General features: G+C 38.6%; 2 protein-coding genes across 7 annotated transcripts in view; one reads left to right on the forward strand and one right to left on the reverse strand.

Moving 5' to 3' along the window:
• Positions 1–7,248, forward strand: LOC148381786 (endoribonuclease ZC3H12A-like). 2 transcript variants are annotated; one of them, XM_088361207.1, is made up of 7 exons: positions 19–168; positions 762–855; positions 948–1,320; positions 3,503–3,642; positions 4,472–4,706; positions 4,786–4,892; positions 5,142–7,248. In XM_088361207.1, the coding sequence occupies exons 3-7, from the start codon at positions 1,034–1,036 to the stop codon at positions 5,948–5,950; spliced, it is 1,578 nt and encodes a 525-aa protein (XP_088217333.1). In that variant the 5' UTR covers positions 19–168; positions 762–855; positions 948–1,033; the 3' UTR covers positions 5,951–7,248. The 2 variants fall into 2 exon arrangements, with proteins under 2 accessions (XP_088217331.1, XP_088217333.1); XM_088361205.1 differs by lacking the exon at positions 762–855 and having other exon boundaries at positions 1–168.
• Positions 6,685–25,724, reverse strand: part of tab2 (TGF-beta activated kinase 1 (MAP3K7) binding protein 2) — a 22,741-nt gene continuing 3,701 nt past the window's right edge. Inside the window, exons 1-8 of one of the 5 annotated variants that reach the window (XM_088361202.1) lie at positions 24,955–25,002; positions 17,537–17,662; positions 15,127–15,317; positions 12,715–14,431; positions 11,260–11,420; positions 11,094–11,187; positions 9,898–9,993; positions 6,685–9,453 (exon numbers count right to left, since the gene is read on the reverse strand). In XM_088361202.1, coding sequence (XP_088217328.1) covers positions 9,329–9,453; positions 9,898–9,993; positions 11,094–11,187; positions 11,260–11,420; positions 12,715–14,431; positions 15,127–15,228 — 2,295 coding nt within the window. In that variant the 5' untranslated portion in view covers positions 15,229–15,317; positions 17,537–17,662; positions 24,955–25,002 and the 3' untranslated portion in view covers positions 6,685–9,328. Of the gene's footprint in view, positions 9,454–9,897; positions 9,994–11,093; positions 11,421–12,714; positions 14,432–15,126; positions 15,318–17,536; positions 17,663–24,954; positions 25,003–25,724 lie in introns of those variants that run through there. The other 4 variants (XM_088361201.1, XM_088361200.1, XM_088361204.1 and 1 more) reach the window with 4 other exon arrangements.

Genomic DNA, 25,724 nt, shown 5'->3' on the forward strand with positions numbered 1-25,724 from the left:
GAGTGCAAATTTACTTTTTTTTTTTCTTCTCCTGCTCTCAGCAGCTACTTCCTTCTATGAGTAATAAGAGTTGCTCACAATGACAGCTGCATTGCTCAGAGCACTGAAGCACAGCAAACCATAGAGACGCTCCAAATCAACTCTGTGATCCGGCTTATGTCCTCATACGTAAGTACTTCACAAGAATCCACTTTAAAATGTTCAATGGAATTAAGTGAAACTTCAACTTGTCATTGTTCTGAGTTTGGGTTATGTGTTGTTTACAGCTAACGATGACTTAGAAAAGGAATTTGAGTTCAATTCTGACTGGGTCTGGACTTTTTCATAGAATGTTTGGATTTGTTTAGGGGTAGAAAAGTTAAAAATGCTTCTTGATATATAAAATAACAAAGAATACAGTCCCTGTAAAAAAAAAAAAAAAGTTCAACACCTGAGACGTTGATGATGTTTGTAAGACAAGAACAGGGAGTTGTTTTTCTGTTTGTGTTTAGATTAAGTTTAGTCCTCATGACTGCATGTGTTGTTTTTACACAAATACCAGCCAACGACCTCATACCAGTACAAAATCTGCATCAGTGAATGCTCAACATCCTGCTGAATGTGACTGCTTGTTTTATTTAACTACTTTTTTAGGGTTAGGGTTTTGAATCTGAATTTTGTTAATTGCACTGTCAATGCAATATTTATTTCTGGCTGATACCAGGCTCTCAGCATCCAATTGGAGGAATGTATCTGTGTTTGTTTTTTGTTTTTTTTATCAGAAATGCAAATCAAAGCACCTTGAATGACTTAAGAGAAGAATCTCAAGAATCTCAATGTTCGCTCCACACCTGTATCAGTTCCATCTTTTCACGAGTCAGTCTGCAAGACTTCCTCTGATGTCTGTCACAGTTACTGTCATGAGACAGAAACTTCCTCTATTCACTTTCAACTGTTTCAAAACATAGGCCGATCGCCATGGAGATGCAGATCAAGTATGCGTAGAAGGGTTCCAGCAGTCTAAGAAGATTTCAACACCTCCTTGAACTGTGCCATGGATCACCGAAAGCAGCACGCCAAAGTGGAGCGTTTTCTCAAACTGGGTTACTCCCGCGAGGACATTGACAGGGTGCTGAAGAGTCTCCATCACGACGCCCAGACGAACGACATTCTAGAAGAGCTAATCAAGACTTGCCACATTCGCAGTGACAAAAGCATCCCAAGCAGCCCTAAACTGGTGTCAAGAGGTTGCAACCCCTCACCCACCAAACCACTACCAGACAAAGAAAGTGCTTTTCCCTTCAGACCAGTAGTTGTTGATGGAAGCAATGTTGCCATGAGGTGAGTCAGCAACTATATATGTATATATAGTTATATATATATATATATATATATTCACCGCACCCACCGCACCATATTTTATATATATTTATTTATATATATATATTTTATATCTATATATATATCTATATATATATACATATATATGTATAGATATATATATTTTTTTTTTATATATATTTTATATTTTATTTTATACATATATTTTAGTTTTATTTTATTTTATATATGTGTATATATATATGTATATATAAAATATAAAAAAAATTGAATTTTTTAATATATTTATATATTTATAATATATGTATATTTATTTTATTTTACATATACACATACATATATATAAAATCTAAAAAATATATGAATATATTTTTAAAAAATTATATATATTTATATATATATATGTATAAAAATAAAATAAAGTAAAAAAAATATATATATATATAGAGAGAGAGAGAGAGAGTAAAATAAAATAAAATATAAAAATATGTTTTTATATATACATATATATATATATATATATATATATATATATATATATATATATATATATATATATATATATATATATATATATATATATATATATATATATATATATATATATATATATATATATATATATATATATATATATATATATATATATATATATATATTTCAGTAGCTACTTTTTGGTTTGTTGTTTCAGTTCATATATCCAACCTCACTTCCTCTTCAAACTAGCAGGAAGTGAAAACGTGTTCGTTTCTCTTTTTTTTTTCAAGCGCCTTCATAGGGCAAAGTGTCACTTTGAAGTTGCTGACATTCCAACAACTGACTGGTAAACATGTTCACACAACGCTTGTAACAATTGTGTCTGTTTGATCAACATTAGCCCACAAGGAAGTTGTTGGGTAAGAAGGGCTAAATTGTTCTCAGTCACACCTTTAAGCTTACCTGACTCATTTATGATAAGGAGGAACGAATTCAATTGAAAGTATTTCGAAAGTTTGAAGTACAGAAAAAGACCTTACTGTACATGGTCATTTAAAAATCAAACAAAAAACCTTTACTATACATAAACATTAAAAATAAAGCCTCATTATAAATGATCATCTTAAATGGTCAAAAAAAATTATTAAAAACAGCCTATACATCAGGGGTGTCAAACTCTTTTTTTTTTGGTGAGCCGCATTGTAGTCATAGCTTCAATGACTCAACCCAAATAAATGTATGAGCACCTCATATTATATCAAAGCTACGAAACAAACTGACAAATAACTCGTTTTAAAATCAGACAAGTTGTTTGAAACTCTAACCCAGAACTCCAGTCCACGGGGGCCGCGTTCCAATATGTTTTCCAAGCTACCCTCGTTAAACACACCTGAGTGAAAAGATCGGTTCATTTTCATGGTCTTTCGGAGCCTAACTTTTCACACAGGTGCACTTAACGAGGGGATCTTGGAAAACATGTTGGAATGCGGCCCCCTGCCTCATACAGTAAAAGCTACGAAACAAACTGACAAATAACTCGGTTTTCAATCAGACGAGTAAAAACTGGTCAAATATAAAAAAAAAAAAAAAGATATTAAAAGTGAAGAAAATTTGCTATTCTAGTTAAAAAAGTTAAAGTCCCAATGATTGTCAAACACACAACTGGGTGCGGTGAAATTTATCTTTGCATTTAACCCATCAACGAAGGGAGCAGTAGCGGTGCCACGCCCGGGAATCATTTGGTGATCTAACCCCCCAATTCCAGCCCTTAATGCTGAGTGCCAAGAAGAAAGGGAATGAGTCCCATTTTAATAATCTTTAGTATGACCTGGCTGGGATTTGAACCCACAACCTTCCAGTCTCAGGGCGGACACTCTACCACTAGGCCACTGAGCCACAAATTTGATACACAATTTGTCTTCAAATGATGTGGCGGGCCGTATCTGACCTTTACGATACATGGTCATTTTTGTAAAAAAAAAAAAAAACATTTAAATATTTTTCCCATCGTTCCCTTTGGCTGCACATTAAACTACATTTACTAAATGAGGAATACTGCAGTGTTATCAGCAGTATTTATTTACAGGTATTTTGCAGAAGTGTCACTGTTGAGCTGCCTACTTCTTTATAAAAAGAGGAAGTTTATTTGTAACATGGTCAGCTGGACAGTTTTTGTTGACTTCCCAATGCATGTGTGTGTGTGCAGCCATGGAGACAAGAAGGTGTTCTCATGTCAGGGCCTCCAGATGGCAGTGAACTGGTTTTGGGAAAAGGGACTGCGGGACATCACTGTGTTCATTCCCATGTGGAGGAAGGAGCAGCCGCGGCCCGAGGCCCCTATTACAGGTAATCACATGACCCGTCATTGCAACATGACACAGCCGGTTTTAAAAGGAAGAATTTTCAAGCATGACTGCACCCACCTGGGAAGTCACAACAATACAAAGTTCACTCGCGTGATTCCCCACTTAACAGCGGAATCATTTTATCAAACATTTTATCACTGTTTCACAGTATCTCCAAAACCAGCACTTTTCAAGAACCACCCCGTTAAAAATTTATTAAATTGTCAACACTTTATATTGGTTAATAATTTGCAGATAAATGAATAAAATAATTCATTTATAAATAAATAAATAAATAAATAAATAAATAAATAAGTAAAGAAAGAAAGAAAGAAAGAAAGAAAGAAAGAAAGAAAGAAAGAAAGAAAGAAAGAAAGAAAGAAATGAATAAATAAATAAATAAATAAATAAATAAATAAATAAATAAGACATGGAGTGCTCAGTTGTATTAAGTTGTGGAAAAAAAAAGTGTAATTGACCAAATTTGGATGTAAAGCGGTGCACTGTGTTGGTATTTGGCGTTGTCTATTTGTGGTTTTGCCTCTCCTTTAATAGATGTCATTATTTAATTACAGGGTGCCTCGTCTAATTGAGGGAAAAAAATGGCGCTAAAAATAGGCACCTGCTTTCTTAACACAGAGGGACATTCTATGTATTATCTATTTTAATTTATCTATTCAATCTATTCATTTTGGGGGGGGGTGATTATTCAATATTTGTTTTCTTAAAAAAATCGAGAGAAAGGATGTAGGAAATAATATTTTTGACTTTTTTTCCCGTTGAAAAAAATCCCATTGAAATATGATTTTCGGCTTTTCTGTGCTTGACAGATCAACACATCCTCCACGAGCTAGAGAGGAGGAAGATCTTAGTGTACACGCCATCCCGTTGCGTTAACGGCAAGAGGGTGGTGTGCTATGATGATCGCTACATTGTGAGGCTGGCTTACGACATAGACGGCATCATCGTGTCCAACGACAACTACCGTGACCTTCAGATGGAGAATCCACAATGGAAAAAATTCATTGAGGAGAGGCTGCTGATGTACACTTTTGCTAATGACAAGTAAGACAAATACTTTTTTCTCATACAACATTGTCAAGTGAATCTGTCAGATATTAAAAATTATTTTCCACTTCCACAGGTTTATGCCTCCAGATGATCCTTTGGGTAGAAACGGTCCCACCATTGATGATTTTCTACGAAAGAAGCCCAAAAATATAGACAACAAACTGCAACACTGCCCTTATGGTTGGTTGATTAAATATTCTATACATTTGAAAATATTTAATTTGGAACACAGTAAAAAAAAATTTCCCCATTATTGTTATTGAGGGAAATTAACAAAATAAGATATTAATAAAAATAATTATTACAATATTATGGAGGTAGATTAGGGTCAAAAGTTTTGTACTTAAATAATAAAACTTGAGACTGAAAATAAAGAGTCATACTTTTCAAATGTCACACTCAGGGCTGACATGAATTCTTTCTTTTCAGGGAAAAAGTGTACATACGGTGTGAAGTGCAAGTTCTACCATCCAGAGAGGACCAACCAATCACAGCTGTCTGTAGCTGATGAGCTCAGAGACCGAGCGAAGACATCAAGCTACAAGCCAACCTCGCGAGACACACTTACTCACACCTACAAACCTTCCACCAACACCGACGAGCTTCTGAACATTGACCACTATCACAAAGACGGCAGCAGCCCATGGGGTCCACCAAACCTTCCGGCCTGGTCGAGCGCAGAAGCGGATGAGGCTTTTGGCTCATTGGACAGCTGGATGTCCAAACTCTACATCATGGATGGTCCCCCCAACATGAGCAGAACCCCGTACAGCAGCGGGGTAGGCAGCTGCAGCCTGAGCCACGACGACTATTCCCTCTCAGGGTCGCACAGTGGCACCAACCGACAGTTTGCAGGATCTTTCTACGTTCCTCATAATAACTGCGAGATGTCTGCATGTGCCCATTGTGGTCACTATCAGGCAGAGGTGCCCCCAGTGGGGGCACTGTGGGCATCATGTCCGGCTGTGCCCTTACATCAGCAGGAGGGTGCCTTAGGGTTTTCGGAGAATCACTACTTCAGGCAATTCCCGCACAGGCAGAGCCAAAGCCTGCCGAAGGACGCGTGGGGCCTCGGTCGCCAATCCAGCGAGTTGCGCAACGAGATGAGGAATAAGCTGAGCACGCTCTATCCCCAGGATGCAGTTGACGGAGTCATGAACGCCTACCCGCATGTGTCAGAGGTGTCCGAACTGAGCTCCCTGATCCAGAGTTACAGGAGCAGCCGTCTTGATCTCTGATTTCAGAAGCAAATTTTGTTATGAAAAAAAAAAAAATCTCACATTTGTTTGAAATTCAAATCAGTTTTCCCATAGGAAACAATGGAAATCTACTCAACCCATTTCAGGGTCAGACTGTCGCTATGACAAAACCTTTATTAATGAACAGGTAATGTTTGTAAAGAAGTGAATTTTTTTATCATCATGTAAAAAGTAACTTATCGCTTAAAACAAACTGGGAATGCCATTTGAGCCTTTGATATTTTCTATATCCATGTATTAGTATGCTTAGTACTGCAGTAGTTGGGTCCACGGTAATTATCATGAATACAAACCAATAAAATGACATAAACCAAAATGAATAGAAACAACATAAAAACGAAATTGCTTTTACTCATTCACTGCCAGCCCAGTTGAAATCAATGTTTTACGTCTATAGCCGTCAATGGCAGTGAATGGGCTACAGCTTACATTTATAAAATTAACTAAAACTAGCTGCAGTCGTAGCAAAAACCTTCATTCTTCTCTTTGTCAATTAATATCATGCATAAGCTTTTGAGGTTTATTTTATTTATTTATTTATTTTGGGTACTGATGTATGTAGTTTTCGAATTATAGTTTACAATATACTTAATAACCCAATTTGGGTTAGGGAAGTTGGCTCAATTTGACCTTGGAAGTTAAAGCAACAATTGGGTTGTTTTTGACCATGGAAGTTAAAGCAACAATTTGTTGGGTTGCTTTTTTGCAAAACTCAAAACTGGGTCAAATTGACCCGACTTCCTGCGTCGGTTACATTTTCAACCCAGCAGTTTTAATGATGTAGATTAAAAAAAAAAATCCTAAAACTAATAAAACCTGAAGCATTTTTTGAACAATTATGGTATGCAAGGAGACAATTAAAATAAATAGTTACAAATAAATAAATAATAAATAATAAAAATAAATAAATAGGTTAAAATAGTATGGCAATCATTATATCAATTTGCTCAATTGTCTTACTCGTGAAGACCCAAGAGTGTACTGTTACATGGATCTCAATCTGGATAATGAATAAACGCTCAAATGTTCTTTCGCATTGCTCACATATGCTTATTTTTGGTATCATTCAGAAAAAAATAATAATCATATTTCTTTGCTTTTTAAAAAGTGTAAATGTGCAATGCACTGTGTCCAGGACACGCTACTTACTGTAGCACAGCCATTTTAAATTGAAGCAGCAAGTGTTGTTTTCTCATGTTGCCTCAAAGTGAGGAAGGCTATATTACTGTATCGGTATCATGTTGTTGTTTAAAATAAATACAAGCATTTAAATCTGTCATTTTTGTTCAGTTCTTTGCAACTACAACGCAAAACGTAGACTGAAGTTACATATTTCCTTTTAATATTATTCTGCCAGACAGCAAATTGATTGTCACTAATTACAAAACAGGTTTTGGCTGAATCAAATAGATCGGAATGTGGTTTGTTACAAAAGTTTCTTGTTTCTATAAATACGACTGGGGAAAGCCCAGCTATACTGTGTACCAAATAATTCTGAAAGTCATGAAAATTGACATCAATAATTTAGAGAATGACGTATGGATAGAATTCATTCATAACACCTTGAATGAAGCCATTAACTGCCACCTAGTGGACAAAACAACAGTAAAACGCACGATCGTCCCAAAAATCTGAACACATTTTATTTCCTTTTTTTAATTACCTTTTTTTTTTTTTTTTTTTTTTTACAAATAACTTATCTGTTACAAAGAGAGTTTTCTCAGATAAAAACAAAAAGACATTTTAGGTATCGAAATTATGTTTTCTCCACTTATTAAAACCAAATAAACTGCCTCTTTACACCAAAGCGCAGATCAAGCTGAAATGTTTTTCTCTGGGCTGGAAAGAAAAAAAAAAAAAAGGGCAACGGTTTGGCATCATGTGCTTCAGAGACCTTTTTCATCTTTTACTTTTGATGCATTAAAGATTTCATTATAAAATATAGATAAGATACAAATTGAACAGTTCCGAAGGAACAAATGCAAAACTATTTTGTTTTTAAATGTAGGGGGCAAAAAAGAAAAAAAAAAACATTAAGTAGAAGCACCCCAACTGAGAAAAAAAAAAAAGTTTGAGGGTGAACGGAGCCAAATAAAAAATAAAATAGTACACAAAGTGAACAGTCAAGTTGTGCTTTTTTTTTCTACTTTCCCGAATAGCAAAAATTCTGACCTTTATTAAAGACACTTGACATATTCTCTATGAACCTCAGTACCACGAAAAAAAACCACACAATAGACGCACAATACAAAATAGGACAATTTCCTTAGCTGTTCAAGGAGCATTCAGATGTGAAGATTGTACTGGAAATGATGTTTTTCTGCACTCAGGTGTCCTCAAAATAATAAACCCACATTCCAGTTGTCAGATTAAAAATAAAATAAAGTCTGATTGTATTTATGATTTCATTTTTGGTGTCCTAGGAAGAAGGGGGGGGGGGGGAATTGCTGTTTCGTGACGCAGGCGACCATTTGTGATGACTGCGATATAATTCCTTTCTTCTTTGACTCTCGCGGAATTTAACATGCTTACAAAATGGAAAGTTGGGGGGGTTGTATCGTTGAATTAATAAAAGGGAAAACTAAACAAGTAATAAAGTCTATAAAGCTATACTTACAGAAAATAAACGTGATTCATAGTGTGAGGAAGAAGGCACATAAAATTATGTACAGTAAAAAGGGACTTTCTGTACACAAAGCATGCATTTTTTTCATTTTTGAAATCAAATGGAAGGCATATTGGAAAACACGAGGCACATTTCAAAGGCAGTGAGATGCTGCCAGCTTGCCCTTTGACATCCTCTAGAAAAAGCAAAACAGGTCCATGAGTAGTCTGTTTTCCCTTCAGACAGAGCGCGGCGGTCCGAAATTTCCCAATCCCCTTGACGAACCGCCGCGGGAGCCGGGAGGAAAAACTCCGTTTGGCAAAAAAAGGCACGTGGGGCGCCTGTGTTGCGTACGTGGGACACTGCAAGGGGTCACGCTCGTAATACTGTAAAGTGGGAGCAGCGAGGTATCCCCCCCCACACCCCCGAGGGAGGGGGGGACGTTGAGCGGAAATGATAGGAGCCCACACAATCTGAGTGTCAAATGTGAGGTATTATCCAACTGTGCCTGCCTTTAGGAAGAGACGCAAGCTGTAAACAGTATCCAGTCAAACCTTCAGGAGGACAGCATTCTGCAAGGGGTAAAAAAAAAAAAAAAATTGGGGGGAGGGGGGTAGGAAAGAGGCTGCACGATAATTAGACCCCATCAGAGTTTTCATACAACAAGGGAAAAGCATCACAAAGCCCCTTTATTTTCCCTGATTCAAGCGTGGGAGAAGGCAGGCGGAGGGGCACATGGCGGCCTCTCTGGCTCAGAAGTCCCTTAGGCGGTCGCATTCTTCACAGCGATTGAGGGCCGGGTGGTTGAGGAAGGTGCAGCCCGTGCAGCTCCACTGCGTCCCCTCGTCTTCCTCCTGCTCTGCCAAACTTTTACTGTCTGCCACGGAGAAGAATCCACACGGTGGCGTGTCAACGTTTGACAAATTTTGAATCCGTTTGGTATTCATTGCCCTCATGAGGGACTTGATTAAGCAATATGGAAAGGGGGACAGCAAAACCTTTCAACCCCCCCCCAACAATCTTTCGGTCATGTGACATTCCTAAACAGAGCCCTGAGCAACTGTAATGTCATTTTAATTTGACAGCTAGTGGCAAAATAATCTGAAAGATGTTTTTAAACAAGTGAGGACATGTAAAATATATTTGACCAGTTTTTATTTTAATTTTTAGTAATTTAACCGTTTGTTATTGTTGCATTGCACAATGGTATACAACTTATCGTTGATATAGTCTATAATATAAGAATAATAACAATTCATAAATAATAATAATGATAGTTTAGAAACTATGTAGGTAGATCATGCAATCCTCCTAAACTTACCAACTGATAAAGTACTTTTGGGTTTTGGTGGGACAGGACCAACGAATCCAATGTTGTCATAGAAATTATGGATTGCAACGGGATTGAAGTGTGGTCCTGTAAATGGATAAAGAGAAAGCTTTAAAGTTTTAAAAAAGAAAAGTTTGAAACTGCATTCGATGCTAGATTTGCATTTCTGGTTCAATTTAGTTTCCCAATTTATTTCGTTTAGTTCTACTATAATGATGCCTATCAAAGTTATAGTTTCAACCAATAAATTAAATAACGGACTCACCTCAAATAGAAGCCTTTTTATTATTCCTCATTAAAAAAATACACTTTTTTATCGAAGGGAAGAATTAGATCGAGGTGTGGGAGAAATAATCTTTTGCATTTATACTTTTATAAGAAAATGAAATCAACTTTTTAAAATATTTTTTTTAATTAGCGATGCAAGTAAACTTTTCAAGAAGACGAGCTTGCGCTGATTCAGAATCTGCCCTGATTTTTTTTCCTCTAACATGTTGGGATGAGGACTGCATGAACATAAAACAATTGGCATCACTAATTTTCACTTAGATGAATTTTAAAATTCTAAGATTGGGACACGCAAATCATTCGTGTGTATTGGTACACTTTAAAGATAACAATGAAATAAATAGTTACATAATACATAATAAGAATAAGGTCTTCGTTGACCAATCAGTGCTCAGCAGCGTGACTAGCTCCGCCCTTGCACAAGCAAATCTAAAATAACCCTACAAAATATATTTATCACTATTTACAACATCAAGACAAGTGATTTTTTTTTTTTTCAAAGCAATCCCTGTATAAAATGCAATCATTTTAAATGCCATTGAAATACAATACAAACACAAAATAGTTCTCTAATACAGAGGTGTGGTATAATTACTGAAAAGAAATATTGCCTATATCAGCTTTTAAAAGTTTTATCAAAGCAACTGCTTTCTGGCATTATTTCTGTCAGCGGTGGGTCGCTCGGAGGGCCAATAAATCCCACGTTACCAAACAGCCACAGGATGCAATTCAGGAAGAAGCAGTAGTTAACATTACAATAGCAGCACCTTGTCAGCAATTGCAGGGAAGGATGTGACAAGTCCCGGGCTCGTGCCCTAACTGACCTCCGACAGTCAAGAATCATTTTCGGCACCAAAACGAGACACACTAAGAAACATATTCTAAAAAGATACACTTACCTCTTTTTTGAAAGAGATCAATTTCCTTGGTGAGGCAGTCAATGTCAATTTGTAGTAATCTGTTTTTGCATCGCAACTGCTTCATTTCCTCGATCTGACAATAACGTTGGATGACATATTTAGAGACATTGATTATGTAATTATCATAAAAAAAAAAAAAACTTACTGAAGGGATTTGGGAGGCAGAGTTAGATCTCTCCAGTCGTCTCCGTGTCAGGTCATTCTCCATCTCATTGACCTCTTCTTTTAGCTTCTCCAGCTTCTTTTTCTTGAGCTCCAGTTCGTGCCAAAGCCTCTCCATGCGGGCCTTTTGATGGACCAACAATGCTGAGAACAAGAAGCACAATAATAAGAACATTTGAAGTTCAGTGGAAGGGTTACAGATCTAGAGTGGTCTCCCCAGACCTCAACCCCATTTTTTTTTTTTTTTGCAAAGAGAGTTGTCACTCAACAATACAGAGTAGGATCTTACGTTTGAATCACTGCACTGTATTTTGTGAAATACCTGAAGTAAATAGCAATTGGGCAGTGCACACCTCTAAATAATAGGTAACAGCCTTATGTAACATAACCAGGAATGTCGGCAAGTGTCTTTTCGAGCATAACCTTAAAAGTACCTCATTTGAATAAGCAACATTCAAATAAGACATTGGTCAGCGGCAATATTTTGGAAGAAAAAGCAGAAAGCGTGGGGCTGAGGAGGGTCAGCAGAAGAGGCCCCATTGTGAAGACCCTCCCGTTGGGAGTGACTGCAATGTAAGAATCACAGCCAGTGACTCACATGTAATTTAGTCAAAAGCCCAAATAAGGAAACACTTGTGTGCACCGACACGTTTGACTCACTATAGGATCTGCTGTGCTCTGGCAGGGGCAGCAAACACAGCATTTAGTGGAGACAACACAGACTCGAGTCATCCCACCTGGACTCAAAATAAGTCACCTTTGCTTTTTTTTTTTTGCAGACTATTTTCTGAACTGACTCTACTAGTCCCAACAACAAATGTTCCTAAAAGAGCTTAGTTTGTGGTAAAATGAGCTTCTTGGCAGGAACAAATGGAAAAACCATTCCGACTTGTCAGGGGCATAAAAAGCTATTATGGCTCCAAAAAGACGCCTTTTATCCTGAAAACTAATGTGCACGTTGTGTAAAGAAAAAAAAAAAAAGAGTTCACTCTTAAGTCACATGCCATTTTCTAAATAGGTAATAAAAGAAGCCCTAACAAGACATCAAATGTAAGGGGATATTTATATTACATTGACAGAATAATGTCCTGTTGACCTATGACCTCCTATAATTTTTTTTTCTTTTAAAATACTGAAGTACCAACAACCACTTTTGCTAGAGGGACTTATCTTCTGTTTGTAATGATGAGACACAAAAATGTATCATTTTCAAAAAGTCTTTCGGCACCAAAACTGAAATCCTCCTGAGGCGGGAAGTTCCGGAACCACCTGGATTAATAAATCGTCTAATAATCATAAATTAGTGGCCTTGATTACAAAATGATTCTAGTTGCTTACATGTCTTTAATAGAAAAATAATAATTGATGATTAATTGGTGTCATTGGTAGACCAGACCAGGCGTTATTTTGTTCCCTGTAAAGACTTCCGGTGTCTTACCTTGTGTGTACGCCGCATCATCAGAGCCCATGCTGAGTCGGCGAGGCTCGCTCGGTCTCTCGTTGTGTGGTGAAAGCGGGTCCGAGAGATGGAGGGGGTCCGGCTCGGCAAAGTGATGGTCTGACGGTAGGCTGAGGAGGTTGTTGGGCTCAAATGTAGGAGACACAACCCCAGGGGACACTGCTGGGGGCTTATTGGGGGACACAGTGATTTTAAAAGTATATTTTGTGTTGGGTTGAGTCACCACCACACGGGGCGAGGAAGCCGTGTTTGCCACTCCTATAGAGGGTCGGGATTTCGGTGGATGGTGGTGGATATAAGCGGGGCCCATGCTCACCTGGCCCCCAATGTTCCTCGCACCTGGCGGCCCCTGCAATGGAGGGTTAGCTGAGATGTAGACTGTGGGAGGATTCCTACCCCCACTGTCATCACTGGAGGCATTGGCTGAAATGTAAAACTTGGGTTGTGAACGGGACCCGGCTGGGGCCAGGACAGCCTCCTCGGAAGGCGTGGTAGCAGCAGTGGGCGGGCTTGCGGAGATGTAAACAGTGGGCTGGCTACGGCTTAGACCTGAGCCTCCGATGGAGAGCGGCGTGCTCGGGACAGTAGAAACCCCAGTTGAGGAAGAGGAGGAGGAGGACGAGGAGGAAGGGCAGGAGGACGAGGCGGACGAGGAACGGGACCCACCGCCTGTCCGCAGCACAGCTGTTGTTGTGGTGGAGTTGCTCCTCTGAGGAGATTCAAGTTTGATCTCGATCTGATTCTTACGCGGGCCGGTGGAGATGTTCTGGATGTTGTACTGGCTGATAGCAGGGAGCGAGGTGGGGATGACGGAGGAAGAGGAGGACGACGAGGAAGACGAGCAAGAAGACGAGACGCCGGATGAGGACGGCTGGCTTCCGGAAGGAAAATTGGAGGGTGCCTGGGAATTGGTGGGGGAGCTGATTGGCATGTAGACATGAGATGTCTGGTGGCCGTGGGGATGCTGCTGTGAGGTATGTGAGGAAGAAGATTGCTGAGGGCCCGGCCAAGACCCTGACAAGGACGAAGGGTGAGAGATCTGATAGATCTGCTGCTGCGGATGAGAGGTGGGGCTATACTGGGCCCTGCCTCCCTGCTGCTGGTTGGGCCGGGTCGTACCGCATTGACTTAAGTAGGGCCTAATGTAGATTGAGTTACCCTGTGGGCTGCTTAGACCTGACTGCGGCCCGCCATGTATGTGTAAAGAAGTAGGAGTGTTGCGGCCTGTCTGAATATGAGGAGCTAGCGTCACGGTAATAGGGTTGAAACGTGGCGTTTGCTGGAAACCCATGGTGGTTCCTTTGACGCCCAGGGGGTAGAGTCCAAGGTGCTGCGGAGGTTGTGGTTTGCGCGAGGGCTCCATCGCACTAAACACATTGAGACTGGGAGGCACTTCAACTGGAGCAGACTGCGGCTCCTGCTGAAAGAAGTTACTGTTCGGGGCCTGGTCTGTCTGCAGGGGCCCTTCGCTCAGGCTATGGGCCAGAGTCCGGCTGCCGTTCATTCTCAGGCCGTCTCGGGCGGGGGCCACGTGCACATTCTGAGACTGCAGGCCCAGGTTCAGCTGGGTCATGTGATTACGGAGCCTGCTCAAGCTGGGGTCGTCAGAAAAGCTGATGTTTCCTTCTTCACTGTACAAGTAGCATGGACTGACCTGGGACAAATATTCACAGCAAGCGTCTAAGTTGTTGTTATTCTGAGAGAGGAGGGGGGGGGGGCAGAGAAAGAAAATACAAAGGTTAGTTTATTTATTATTGGATAATATTCACATCCAGCTACCTTTTTTTTTTTTCTAAATGACTCATCTTGTTCAGATTTGCATCAAGGACTAGAGTCCATCTCGTCTGATTTATCGTAAGAAGCCAACTTACACACTGGACTGGTTACCAATAAATCACTCACTTTTGGAGAACGGTCTTGCTTAGAAAAACTTTTTGTTCTTATGACGGAAAAGTAACCAAAAAAAGCCATGTGTAAAACTTCTGAAACCAGCCAAGTGCTTCCAAGCCACAAATATTAAATTTCATTGTTTTTCAGTGGGGACTTTGAAAGATAAAATAATATTTACTCAATTTGGGCTTATTTCGGGATTGATTTGATTCCAAAGAGCAGTCGCTAAATTTTGCTAAACGGTTGTGCATGCTGTCGGTGGGCATGTGACCTACTTAAGAACGACCCCGATTCAAAAGTGTGTGTGCAGCCGGAAGTTCCACTTACACATATAGTACTTCCTCCAATCGTAATTTTAACAGCAACCTACATTTCTTAATGTGACAAAAAAAAAAAAAAAGGTTTTCTGTGCTTTCAATGGAGGTTTTATTACCAGATATTTAATAAAATATTATAAATATTTTACTAAAAAAAATATTAGGTTAAAAAAAATATGCTTACCTGCAGAACACACTGGGACACAACACCCTCTGGAACTTCAGGGAACTTCTGGCGCAGGTCATGCAAAACCTGAATGTCAATATGGTGGCTTCCCTGGGCCATTCGTATGTTGCCAGGTCAGGACTACTCGTTCTACTCGACACACTGTGGCATTAGTTTTGGCAGCAAAAAGCCTTCATCGTGAACATCATCTGCAGGGGACAGGGAGAGGGAAAAAAAAAAAAAAAAAAAAAACTGAGTGGGCTGATAGAAACATTAGCTCACAGCGTTACAGTATTTGATTTTGAGGTATGGGCTTTGATAATATTTCAACAAGAAAAACATGGAGGTTCAAAGTGCAGGAAAGGAGCATGTCTGTGGTAAATTTCAAGTACACCCAAACTATGTCAACTAGCCATTTGGGTCTGTCTGCTTCATTCTGCCTGGGGCTTGTTCAAAAAATTATTTGAGCTATTGTCTCAGAGAAGAGGCTCGCTCCATTTACCCCAAAATCCCTCTGAACCACTGAGCTGAACAAAAAGAAAAGCAGAAGGGAGGAAGTCAGCTTTGAAATCACAAAACAATGGTCCGTTAAATTGCAACTATAAACTCCACAGCATTTCGGTGAGAGTTTCTCTTTACATATAAACACATACATTTATATGCAGTATATATGTTTATACTAGATTTTTGACTGATTAGATTTGCAATATGTAGCAATACAGTAATCCCTCGTTTATCGCAGAGAATTGGTTCCAAAAACCACCCGCGATAAGTGAAATCCGCGAAGTACGGTCACCAACAAGAAGTACTGGGCAGGCTAATGAGTTAGCGGAAAGATGCTAATTCGCAATCGTGCTAACACGCGAAAACGGACTTCTAAAGGAATGTAAAGGAACAGTTGGAGTAATAATATATTGTCCTAAAGGTTAGACACATGTTTCCTCAATTTAGAAGTTTTATTTTGACTTTTAAATGTTTTTTTAATTGGGGGAAAAAATCCGCGATGTAGTGAAGCCGTGATAAACGAAACGCGAAGTAGCGAGGGATCACTGTATATAGTTTATATGCACACATGTACGTAATACGTATCTGCGTACAGAACTACAATGGAATAATTAGGTAAAGTAATAAATAAATGAATAAATAAAATTGTAATCATATTTGTCATAATAATAATCTCATTAATAATAATAATATTTGTCATATTATTATCTCCTTTATCAGATCAACAGAAATGAACCCATCAAATTTAAATGCAACATTTAGTTGACATCGGCCTCACATAAATCAACTGTTTTGGAAAAGGAGGCGGTTGCAGTTTACAGGTCAGCAGAGGTGTGATTGTTCAAAAAAACACACACACACACCCTATTTGTTGTTCAAAATGTCTGGGTTGGCAATGCATTTGTATGTGGGTGTGTTTTTGAAGAGGACTAGCAGTCTCTTGAGGCTCTGGGACTGGAACAGACCTTCAGGCATGCTGCGCTGGTAACAGAGATAGGGACAAAGCTTCTTTTACTGAAGCTCGTATTCGCTGTGCCAAAGCATTGAGCCACAGCCCGACACTCATTTCTTGAAGTAGCAGGCCTGTCATGCCCCATCAATGGGCTCATTCATTCCTCCAATGCGAATGCACCTTAAAATGTCCTGTTCAATTCCAGGCTAAAATAAAACGTGAACAAAGTAATCGACAACAGGCTGTAGTATGATCCAAAAAGTTCAAAACAACCACAAAACATCAACTGAACTAATACTCGTGTTACTCCTCAAGGGTCAGTTGTCAGGGCTAATCTTATATTTATCTGCGAGAATAAATAAGAGAAAAAAGTCGAAATTTAAACATGATGTAAATCATTGCAAGTGGTCAACTGCTGTTGGCAGGCTTCTTAAAAAAAAAAAAAAAAAATGTGCATGTCATATTTAAACTATCAATAATACTACAAAATATTATAGTGATTAAACTGTAGCCTAAAAAAAACGAAAGAGCATAAAAATGGTAAAAAACTTCATAAATGGTGGCCGCCTGTCTGCAGAGCCCAAGACTTGAAACCTTATCTATGGAAAGGCCAAGCTGAAATCTTGGTACCACTTTGTGGACTTAAAAAAGGAAAAATAATTGATCATTTATTCAAACTACACCATAATTAGGGAAGGGAAGCAGTGATAGCTTAAGGACATGCAGAGTGCTGCATACTGTACAAGACAGTCTTTGATTCCACACATCTCCAGAACACAAAACCACATTTTATGTGCACGACCCAAATTGCTCCAAACTGTGCCTCTCGGTGCACGCAAAACTAGGATCGACTTTGCAAGAAAGCCTGCTCAGCTTTTCGTTGCCTGCTTTTGAAAGCGGCAGTTGACGTGCCCATGTGGAAATGTGTGTGTGTGTGCGTGTGTGTGCAGGAAATCAAACATTCTTCAGTACCACAGCTTGCAGCTGGCGGTTGATGGGAAGCAGGCAGGGGCACAAGTTTCCCAGGTTGACCACTCAAGAGAACCGGGAGGTCTTAGAAGCATGCACAAACCATAATTCCAATTAAATTGTGACGCTCTGTAAAAAAAAGAATGCAATGATTTGCAAATCATGTTCAACCCACATTCACTTTAATGCACTACAAAGAATATATTGCCTGGTCAAAATAATGCCCCCCCTGAATATTTTCACATTTGGATTCTTGCAAAACATTCCACAAAACGCTGGGACAAGGGGAACTTTCCCAATAGACTCAGTACTTTTTGAACAACTGGGTATGTTTCTCAACATAAAATTGCAAGATATTTAGTCAGAAAACAGCAGGGGGGGAAAAGTACAGAAAATTGGTACCGGAACCGCACTCGTGGTCGGGTCGCTTCCCGTAAGTCTCCGTAGCGTAATCTACAATTCCCAAGATCGTGCTTAAATGTAAAACTTCATTACAGTTTTAGGTTTTTTTAAAAAATAAAAACTTCTAACGGCTAATAAACATGCTGAATTTTCATGGAAATTCAAACTCAGGGTCACACTGGTGATTTTACTCAGCTATATTTGAGGCTTGGGTGGCAGTGTCGTCTCTCAACACTCTTTGCTAGGCAGTTGAACACAATGAGATGGTTTGCACTGGGGCCGCTTAGCGATGACACGCCAAGTATGCACCAGCCAAATCTTCCCCCTTTATTGCCTTATGAAAAGCACTTACAGTATGTCAACGTGCTCTTTGAAGCACACAAACTGGAGGACATTAGCAGAACTTCTGTCTTTGGGTCAAGTCATTCCATCAGTTCATTGCACCACTTGTGTAATCAAGTCGTACCACACACATGCAAATGGATTCTAAGATTTTTTTTTTTTTGAGGTGGTCCCTGGCTCCTTCTAAATGTCCAATGAGTACATTTTGATACCTAAATGTAGTGTATAAAATATAAATATAAAATAATTCAGAACCTCTGGGATGTTAACGCAGCATCTCATTTGTGTAATTGCCGCACTGTCAATTTGAAATAATTACAAATAATTTTTTAAATCAGATGAATCCACTAAATGAAAGAAATAATTGACCGATCAATTGTTGAAATAATCGTTAGTTGCAGGCCTATTTTGTAGCCTCAATAATGATCAAAAATACAAGAGCTGACAAGGTCAAACTTAAATTTTCTTGATCTAAAAAAAAAAGAATTCCATCTTGATGCAAGTCTGTATGTATGCAAACTCAATTACCACGGCGACAGAATCGTTATTGATGCAGTAGTTCTATTGCAGTGACCTCGTTGTGCTTGGCTGAGAAGAAAACAAGCAGCCGGAAATGCTTCCTGCAGCTGCTAGGAGTATCATTCCCCACCTTGAGGCCAACCAAAAGACACACAGCAGCCAAGTCATGTTACTCCTCTGCTGCTGAAATGCAATTTTGTCTTTATACAGCTCCCAAGTCATTCAAGTCACACTTGTCTTTAACACTGTGGTTGCTTTTGACCTCAGATTAAGACTATTCGACATAGTTCTGAGTAGCAATACTCCTCCCTGACGCCAGGAGGCGCAATGGTGCCAGCGACTCACGTGAGAAGGAAGCAATGGTGCAAAAAGAAGGTATGTACCCGTAAGGCCATACTGTACTGTAAGATTGTATCAAATCATATCGAAGCGCATATCGTATCGTGATCTGGGTGACATTGTTTGGATTCTCCTGGGAAGTTTCTTAAAATTGATACACACATCTGTCATACGAACATAAATACACAGCTGGGACATCTACAGCCAGTGCCGAAGCCAGTAAATGACAAGAGGGACACACCATTGATTGTGCCCCGACTGGCACCAACAGGTGTGCTGCAAAGGAGGATGCCAGAATTTTGCAACATCAAATGAGCCACATGCTACCAAGAGAAATCTATATCGACTATAACTCAGTGGTCCGCAAGTAGCAGCCGACGGGCCAGAATTGGCCCGCTTGCCAATTACATCTTCAAGAACACAAAAATATCAATCAATTTTTTATGGTCATACAGTTTGGGTTGGTCGGTAGGCTCCAAATCTCTGCCTTTTAGTAAATTGACAGCTGTTATTAAATATATTGTCACAATTTAAATTTTCAGTAGGGCTGTCGAATACTGCATATTTTCAGAATCGATTATCCTATTGATTATGCCGTCGATTAATTGAATAATCAAATAAAATTGGATTTTGCATGAGAGACAAATTCTCCCCATGTTCTGATGTTTATTTGGTATTGTTTAGTAATAAAGTCAACTAAATAAACAACACAAAAGATTAATGTTGTACTCACCAAACTTGGTGAAACTAATACAGTTATCGGTGTGGTTATTATTTTCCGAAGTAAAATCAAATATCTGCAAATGATTGATTAAATGTTTGCTGATACACAAACAATCTGTTTTCATGAATGACTACAAAAATAATGACTGATTACTATTGAGAGGTCGACATTAGAGGATTTGAGGATAAAAAAATGGAACTGAACGATTACTCGATTATCGAAATAGCTGTTGACTGATTTGATAATACTGGACAGGGAAACACAGACCACATGCAGTGACCCTTTCAGTAATATCGTGTGCTTTCCGACAATATTGCAGCAATTATTGTATCGTAAGATCAATACCACGATTAAGCTAAACTGTGAGCTTTGGCTATTGTTACATCCCTACTGATACTAATAAGATATTTTTAGTAGGAAAAGCAGGGCTTGCCATATGAAAATGTAATTTCAGCCCGCAATTGAATTGTCAGGAAAAAAATTGGCCCGGGCCCAAACTAAGTTGCCGACCCCTGCAAGGGGAAGGTTCAGTTTGTGGTAGGTGGACTCGCGCTCAGCATCTGCAACTCATTAAGTCAAACCAGAGATCTCCAATGCTGCTTTGTCATTACCTGGCCATCCAAACCTTTGGTATTTGCAAGTACAAAAACATCACAGAAGACAGAGGGTGAAATCAGGTCCTTCAAATAGCTCGGGTTGTTTTTACTGTGCTACAACAATAAAGATTTTAAATCTACTTCTCTGCAGCTCAGGTGTGCCATTTTGAAGTATTCATCCAAAATGGTGTTGAATTTATTTTCATAAATCACTACTGCTGCAAATAAACAAAAGGCATTTCAGTAGATTCTGCTGTCTACCACAATATGTGAGAGAGCCAGGAGAAGCAAGGGAGTATGAGAGCCTGAGGCCCACGTTCTTCCTGATAGAGCGCGAGATCAAAGTACTTTTCCCATGCTTAGCGAGCACAACAACCTGGGTGATGAAAGAATGTGGGAGAAACGAAGGACAGAGCAGCCTCTCCGTGGCATTTGCAAACAGCTCAGAATAAGTCGAGCATTCTCTGATGCATCGAGGAGGAAACAGGGGGGGGAGGGAGTCGACATGGTGCCAGAATTTAGCAACAGGATAAGCAGTGCGGCGATAAGCCTGCTGTTTGCGTTGTAACGGGGGGAAAAAAGAAGTGGGATCATGCTCGTAAATACTGATTCTCACTCATTACCGATCATCATTACAAATTGAACTAAAATCATTAAATATATAGAAATGTATTTTTTATTATTTACCGTATTTTCCCCACTATAAGGCACACCTTCAATGAATGGTCCATTTTAAAATTTTGTCCATATATAATGCGCACCAGATTATAAGGCGCACCTTCAATGAATGGCCCATTTTAAAACTTTGTCCATATATAAGATATATACATTTGGCCCGCGGGCCAGACTTTGGACACACCTGCTGTAGTGGCTCAATATTGGTCCATATATAAGGCGCACCTGACTATAAGGCGCACTGTCGGCTTTTGAGAAAATTGGAGGTTTTTAGGTGCGCCTTATCGTGCGGAAAATACGGTATTTATTTATTGAGAATTAAAATAAACAATAAACAATAGCGACAAAAATTCTCTTTGTAATATATCACTTGTACTGTATATAAAATTCCAACCTGCAAAGCACAAGTTAATCATCAGCAATTGGAAGCTAAAGCTAGCTATTGACGCCGAGTATTGACTAAGAGGCACACCTAGCTAACCGTATGTTTGTCTCGTTGCTGTTTTAGTGAAGTCATGTGGGTTTTGGGAACCTGTTTAAAACTGTTTCGGATTGTCAAGCAAATTCAGGAAGCTAAAATTAAAAGCAAGGCTTCAAAAAGGAAACATGCTTCACTAATGAATAGGGTGTTGGTCAAAAAGTGTTTTGTTTGCGTGTCTATTTTTAATCCCCACTCAAACAGTAGTATGCAAATTAGGGTAATACAGTACCCACGAAACATTTTGTAATTGATATTAAATCTGCATTTCTTTGATACTTCCAGATATCATTAATATCGTACATATACATCTGGAGAGTTTTTTGCAACAAGTTTTTCCTTGAATAACGAAATGTTGAAAATTGAAATCTGCAAATCAGCAAATTCATCTGTGCCCAACCACTGTACGGTCAATTTCATTTCATCACAGTATTTTGCTAACAATATAATATATATACTGTATACAGGCTGTTCTTAAATCATACACAGTTCAAAGGCAAACCGCAAATTTATCAATTTCATTCTCAATCTCCACACAGAAGCTAGTGCAGATAACACCTATCACTTGGGTTGGGTATTATCAGAAATGTTAAAGTCCAATTCTGCACATCACCTTCATTTCCTGTCTTATATTTTCATTACAAATCATTCATAGGAAACGATTATGCATGACCTGACCGATTTTTTTTTCTCCCTGACTACGACCTGAACTTTTCAACTTTTACAATAATAGAACAGGGGTGTCAAACTGATTTTTTTCACGGGCCGCATTGTAGTCATAGCTTCTTTCGGAGGGCCATTATGACTGTCAACCCAAATAAATGTATGAGTACCTCATATTATATACAGTAAAAGCTACAAAACAAACTGAGACATAACTCGTTTTCAAATCAGACGAGTAAAAACTGGTCAAATATGAAAAAAAAAGATATTAAAAGTGAAGACAATTTGCAATTCTAGTAATGACACACGAATTTGATGCACAATTTGTCTTCGTGGGCCACATAAAATGATGTGGTGGGCCGTATCTGGCCCCCGGGCCTCGAGTTTGACACCTATAATTTTTAGAGATGCATTCTAGTGCTCATTCAGGGCTAAACGAAGTCTAGTGAATTCTTACTGTCTGTATTAGCAGACTGTAGTGTGTTTAGCAGACAAACTGTAGATAAAGTGGGACACCAGTCTCAACCTCCCAAAAACTGTTTTGCAGATTGAGGATGTCGCAAAAAGTGCTGGAAACCCTCAAGGACTTTTTTAAGAATATCATTTTCATCACATTTTAAATGGCATCTTGTGAGATATGATCAGATCATTTGTCCATCCAATAGAAGAACATACTGTTGGATTCAAAGAATATAGTTTGTATTTTTTGTTTACAACACAACGCAGCAGTATCTGACAACACAAAGGAAGCTGAAAAAGCAAACGCTGGTGTTTGTAAAAAAAAGTTCTTATCAGAGGAAACGTTTGTCGCTTGTCTCTCTCTGCACCTTCCAAAAGCAGACGGAACAAAGATAAGAGCTTCAACATATTCCCGTTTGCTGTCATTCAAATTGCAACAAACGTGGACGCTACGATAGGCAGTGGATTGACGAAAATAGGGTTCTTATTTTTAATATTTAATCATTTGTTCGGGAAAGTAAAGTAGTAATACATAGTATTTCTGAAAATGGGTCTAGAACAAACAATGTGAAATCTGAGCAATGTTTTTGCTTCGAATTTCACGACAACCATGAAGTGATATGGAAGAATAAGACACATATGTATATAAAAAGAACATAAACTCGTCTTATATCTCAATATAAAAAGATGATGACCGATCATAAAAAACATTGATGACATTTCATGAGATTTACGCAAGCCGCAATTGTTTTAAGTGGGAATAAAACGTATTGTTGTGCCAGTACAACGTTTGGAATCCAGAGAGAAGTTGCTGTTTCTGTTGTCAAATAAAACCTGAAAAATGTGGGGCGGGAATCAATGCTCCAATCCCAACACTGCTACTAACAAAGCCAAAACGTCTAAAGCACTGCTGTCTCTCAAAACACGCCCGTTTAACACACCATGGACTCTGGTTCCAATTAGGTAAAGTGCTATATGTAAAGGAAGCCAGCAAAAACTCCACAATTTTCCTTTAATTGACGGTTGTTCTACTATCCTATTTCATAGAAGTTCTGCAAAGGAAACTTGAAGAAACACTTTATTGACATAAGATGTCAGCTCTTTAATTCTTCTACCATGGGGATGCTATTTTGAGATCTTGTAAGTCGAACTAAATGATCTTTGATAATATTGCGTACTCTTGTTTTTAAGGTAATTAATTTTATCTACTAATACCAGAGATTCATTACTATTTTTTTCCGGGCAATTCGAACGATAAGATTCAAACATCTCGATGCATATTTTTTCTGATCCATTAATTTTTTTCCCGAAACGGTAATCACTATAGTGATTATTATTGCATCACTCGCCTCAATCATAAAGGAATCATTGTGCTAGCAAGAGGAATGCTAAAATATATGCAGGTGAATTCCACTTGTCTATCATATCTGCTTTTATTCAGCCAAAGTTGATGAGTCAGTGATTCACTGAGATGGCTTGTCATGTTGTTTTCCATACGAACATCGGAAGCTACTCGTCTGTTCCCAGACGTGTTGTGGCTTGACTGTTTGGCGTGCGCATGCGAAAATCTATATGTACTGTGGTACCTTGACTTCCGCAAGTTTAATTTATTGCATAACCGCACTTGTAATGCAAATCATTTGAATCAAATCGTTTTTCCATTATTGTACTGTATTCAACACACTATAAATAGATGTGATTTAAAGAATTGTAATCATAATTTCATTTCAAGACTGCAATGCATTTACTTTTAAAAACCTTAATATCTCATGAATTCTACTTTCTTCACTATGCAAGCTTTTGTAATTGTGAGAAATTTAAACGTTATGGCTCTATTCCGACTAGATGCACTGAGTGTGGACATTTACAGAGCAGCTGTTGCAACTCTACTCTTCGATTATTACATTTTTGTTTTGACTATGACTCACATAACCCAGTGATGTCCGTGCACTGCTGAAATAGCCAGTGAAAAGATATGCTTTACAAAATACCAATGCACAGAATCAGACATTTTATGACACGATGAATCAAATACATAGATTAAAACCATGTATATTTAGCTTCCATTAAAAATGTCAAAATGAATCGATTAATCGGCAATTCATCGAAATTAAATGACTACTGTCGTTAGCACAATAGCAAAACTTCACTTTGGTCCATCAGCTAAAAAGATTTCATTCCTATCACAGCAAGATCAGAATTCCAAACAAATTATCATCCATACCAAGTATTCATTGGAGTCAGTATGTCGGAATTAAGTCTTAGTCGAGCTGGTTGTAGTAGACTCAAGTGTGTCTGTAAATGTGTTATGTCAGGAAACGAAATAGGTTACTATCAGTGGTACTTCTCTTTTTCCACCGGATGCAAACTGAGACATGCATGTGGAGTAAGTAAACCAAAATTCTGAAACTTTCTGAATATCACCAGCTACAACACCTCGTTATCGAACATCACTGGATATAATAGTTCTAGTCGGCACTTTGAATAGCAAAGGTCATGTCGGCCATTTCTGCTCTCAGTAATTATTCTTACAGAAGCACGCAAATGTTTTCAGGCAACATATCATAGCTAGGCTAACTGCCTGGTTCCACCTTCACTGACAGATTTACATTCCCACCATCTGCGTAGGTTATTGAGCACTTGCCAGATTTTCACTCTGCATCCGAAAGAAGGCAGGTCCAACAATGTATGGATTAAGGAACCTGTCATTCATTTCTGAAAAGAAATGAATATAGTGATACTGACAGGTAAAGAAAAGGACATACTAAAACAGATTAATTAAAAAAATAAGGGGGGGTTGTATTGGATCGATATCTGGTACGCCTTTAAAAAATATTGATCGGGACATCACTAATGCAAACACTCAAAATGAATGAATAAGGAATACCGTATTTTCCGCACTACTTCATTACTTCAAATTCTTAAGATTGAGAAAAAACACAGACAAAATATGTTTAAAAAAATATATTTTCATTCGCAAATAATGTAGTAAAA

This window comes from Syngnathus floridae, chromosome 19 (genome assembly GCF_059516105.1).
Source record: "Syngnathus floridae isolate MCC-2025c chromosome 19, RoL_Sflo_1.0, whole genome shotgun sequence".
NCBI lineage: Eukaryota > Metazoa > Chordata > Actinopteri > Syngnathiformes > Syngnathidae > Syngnathus > Syngnathus floridae.

Excerpts from the sequence above, each read along its gene's own strand:
- LOC148381786 (XM_088361205.1), top strand. The coding sequence starts at position 1,034 with ATGGATCACCGAAAGCAGCACGCCAAAGTGGAGCGTTTTCTCAAACTG. Across the intron at positions 3,643-4,471 it reads GCCCGAGGCCCCTATTACAG|ATCAACACATCCTCCACGAG; the intron begins GTAATCACATGA and ends TGTGCTTGACAG. Across the intron at positions 4,893-5,141 it reads ACTGCAACACTGCCCTTATG|GGAAAAAGTGTACATACGGT; the intron begins GTTGGTTGATTA and ends CTTTCTTTTCAG.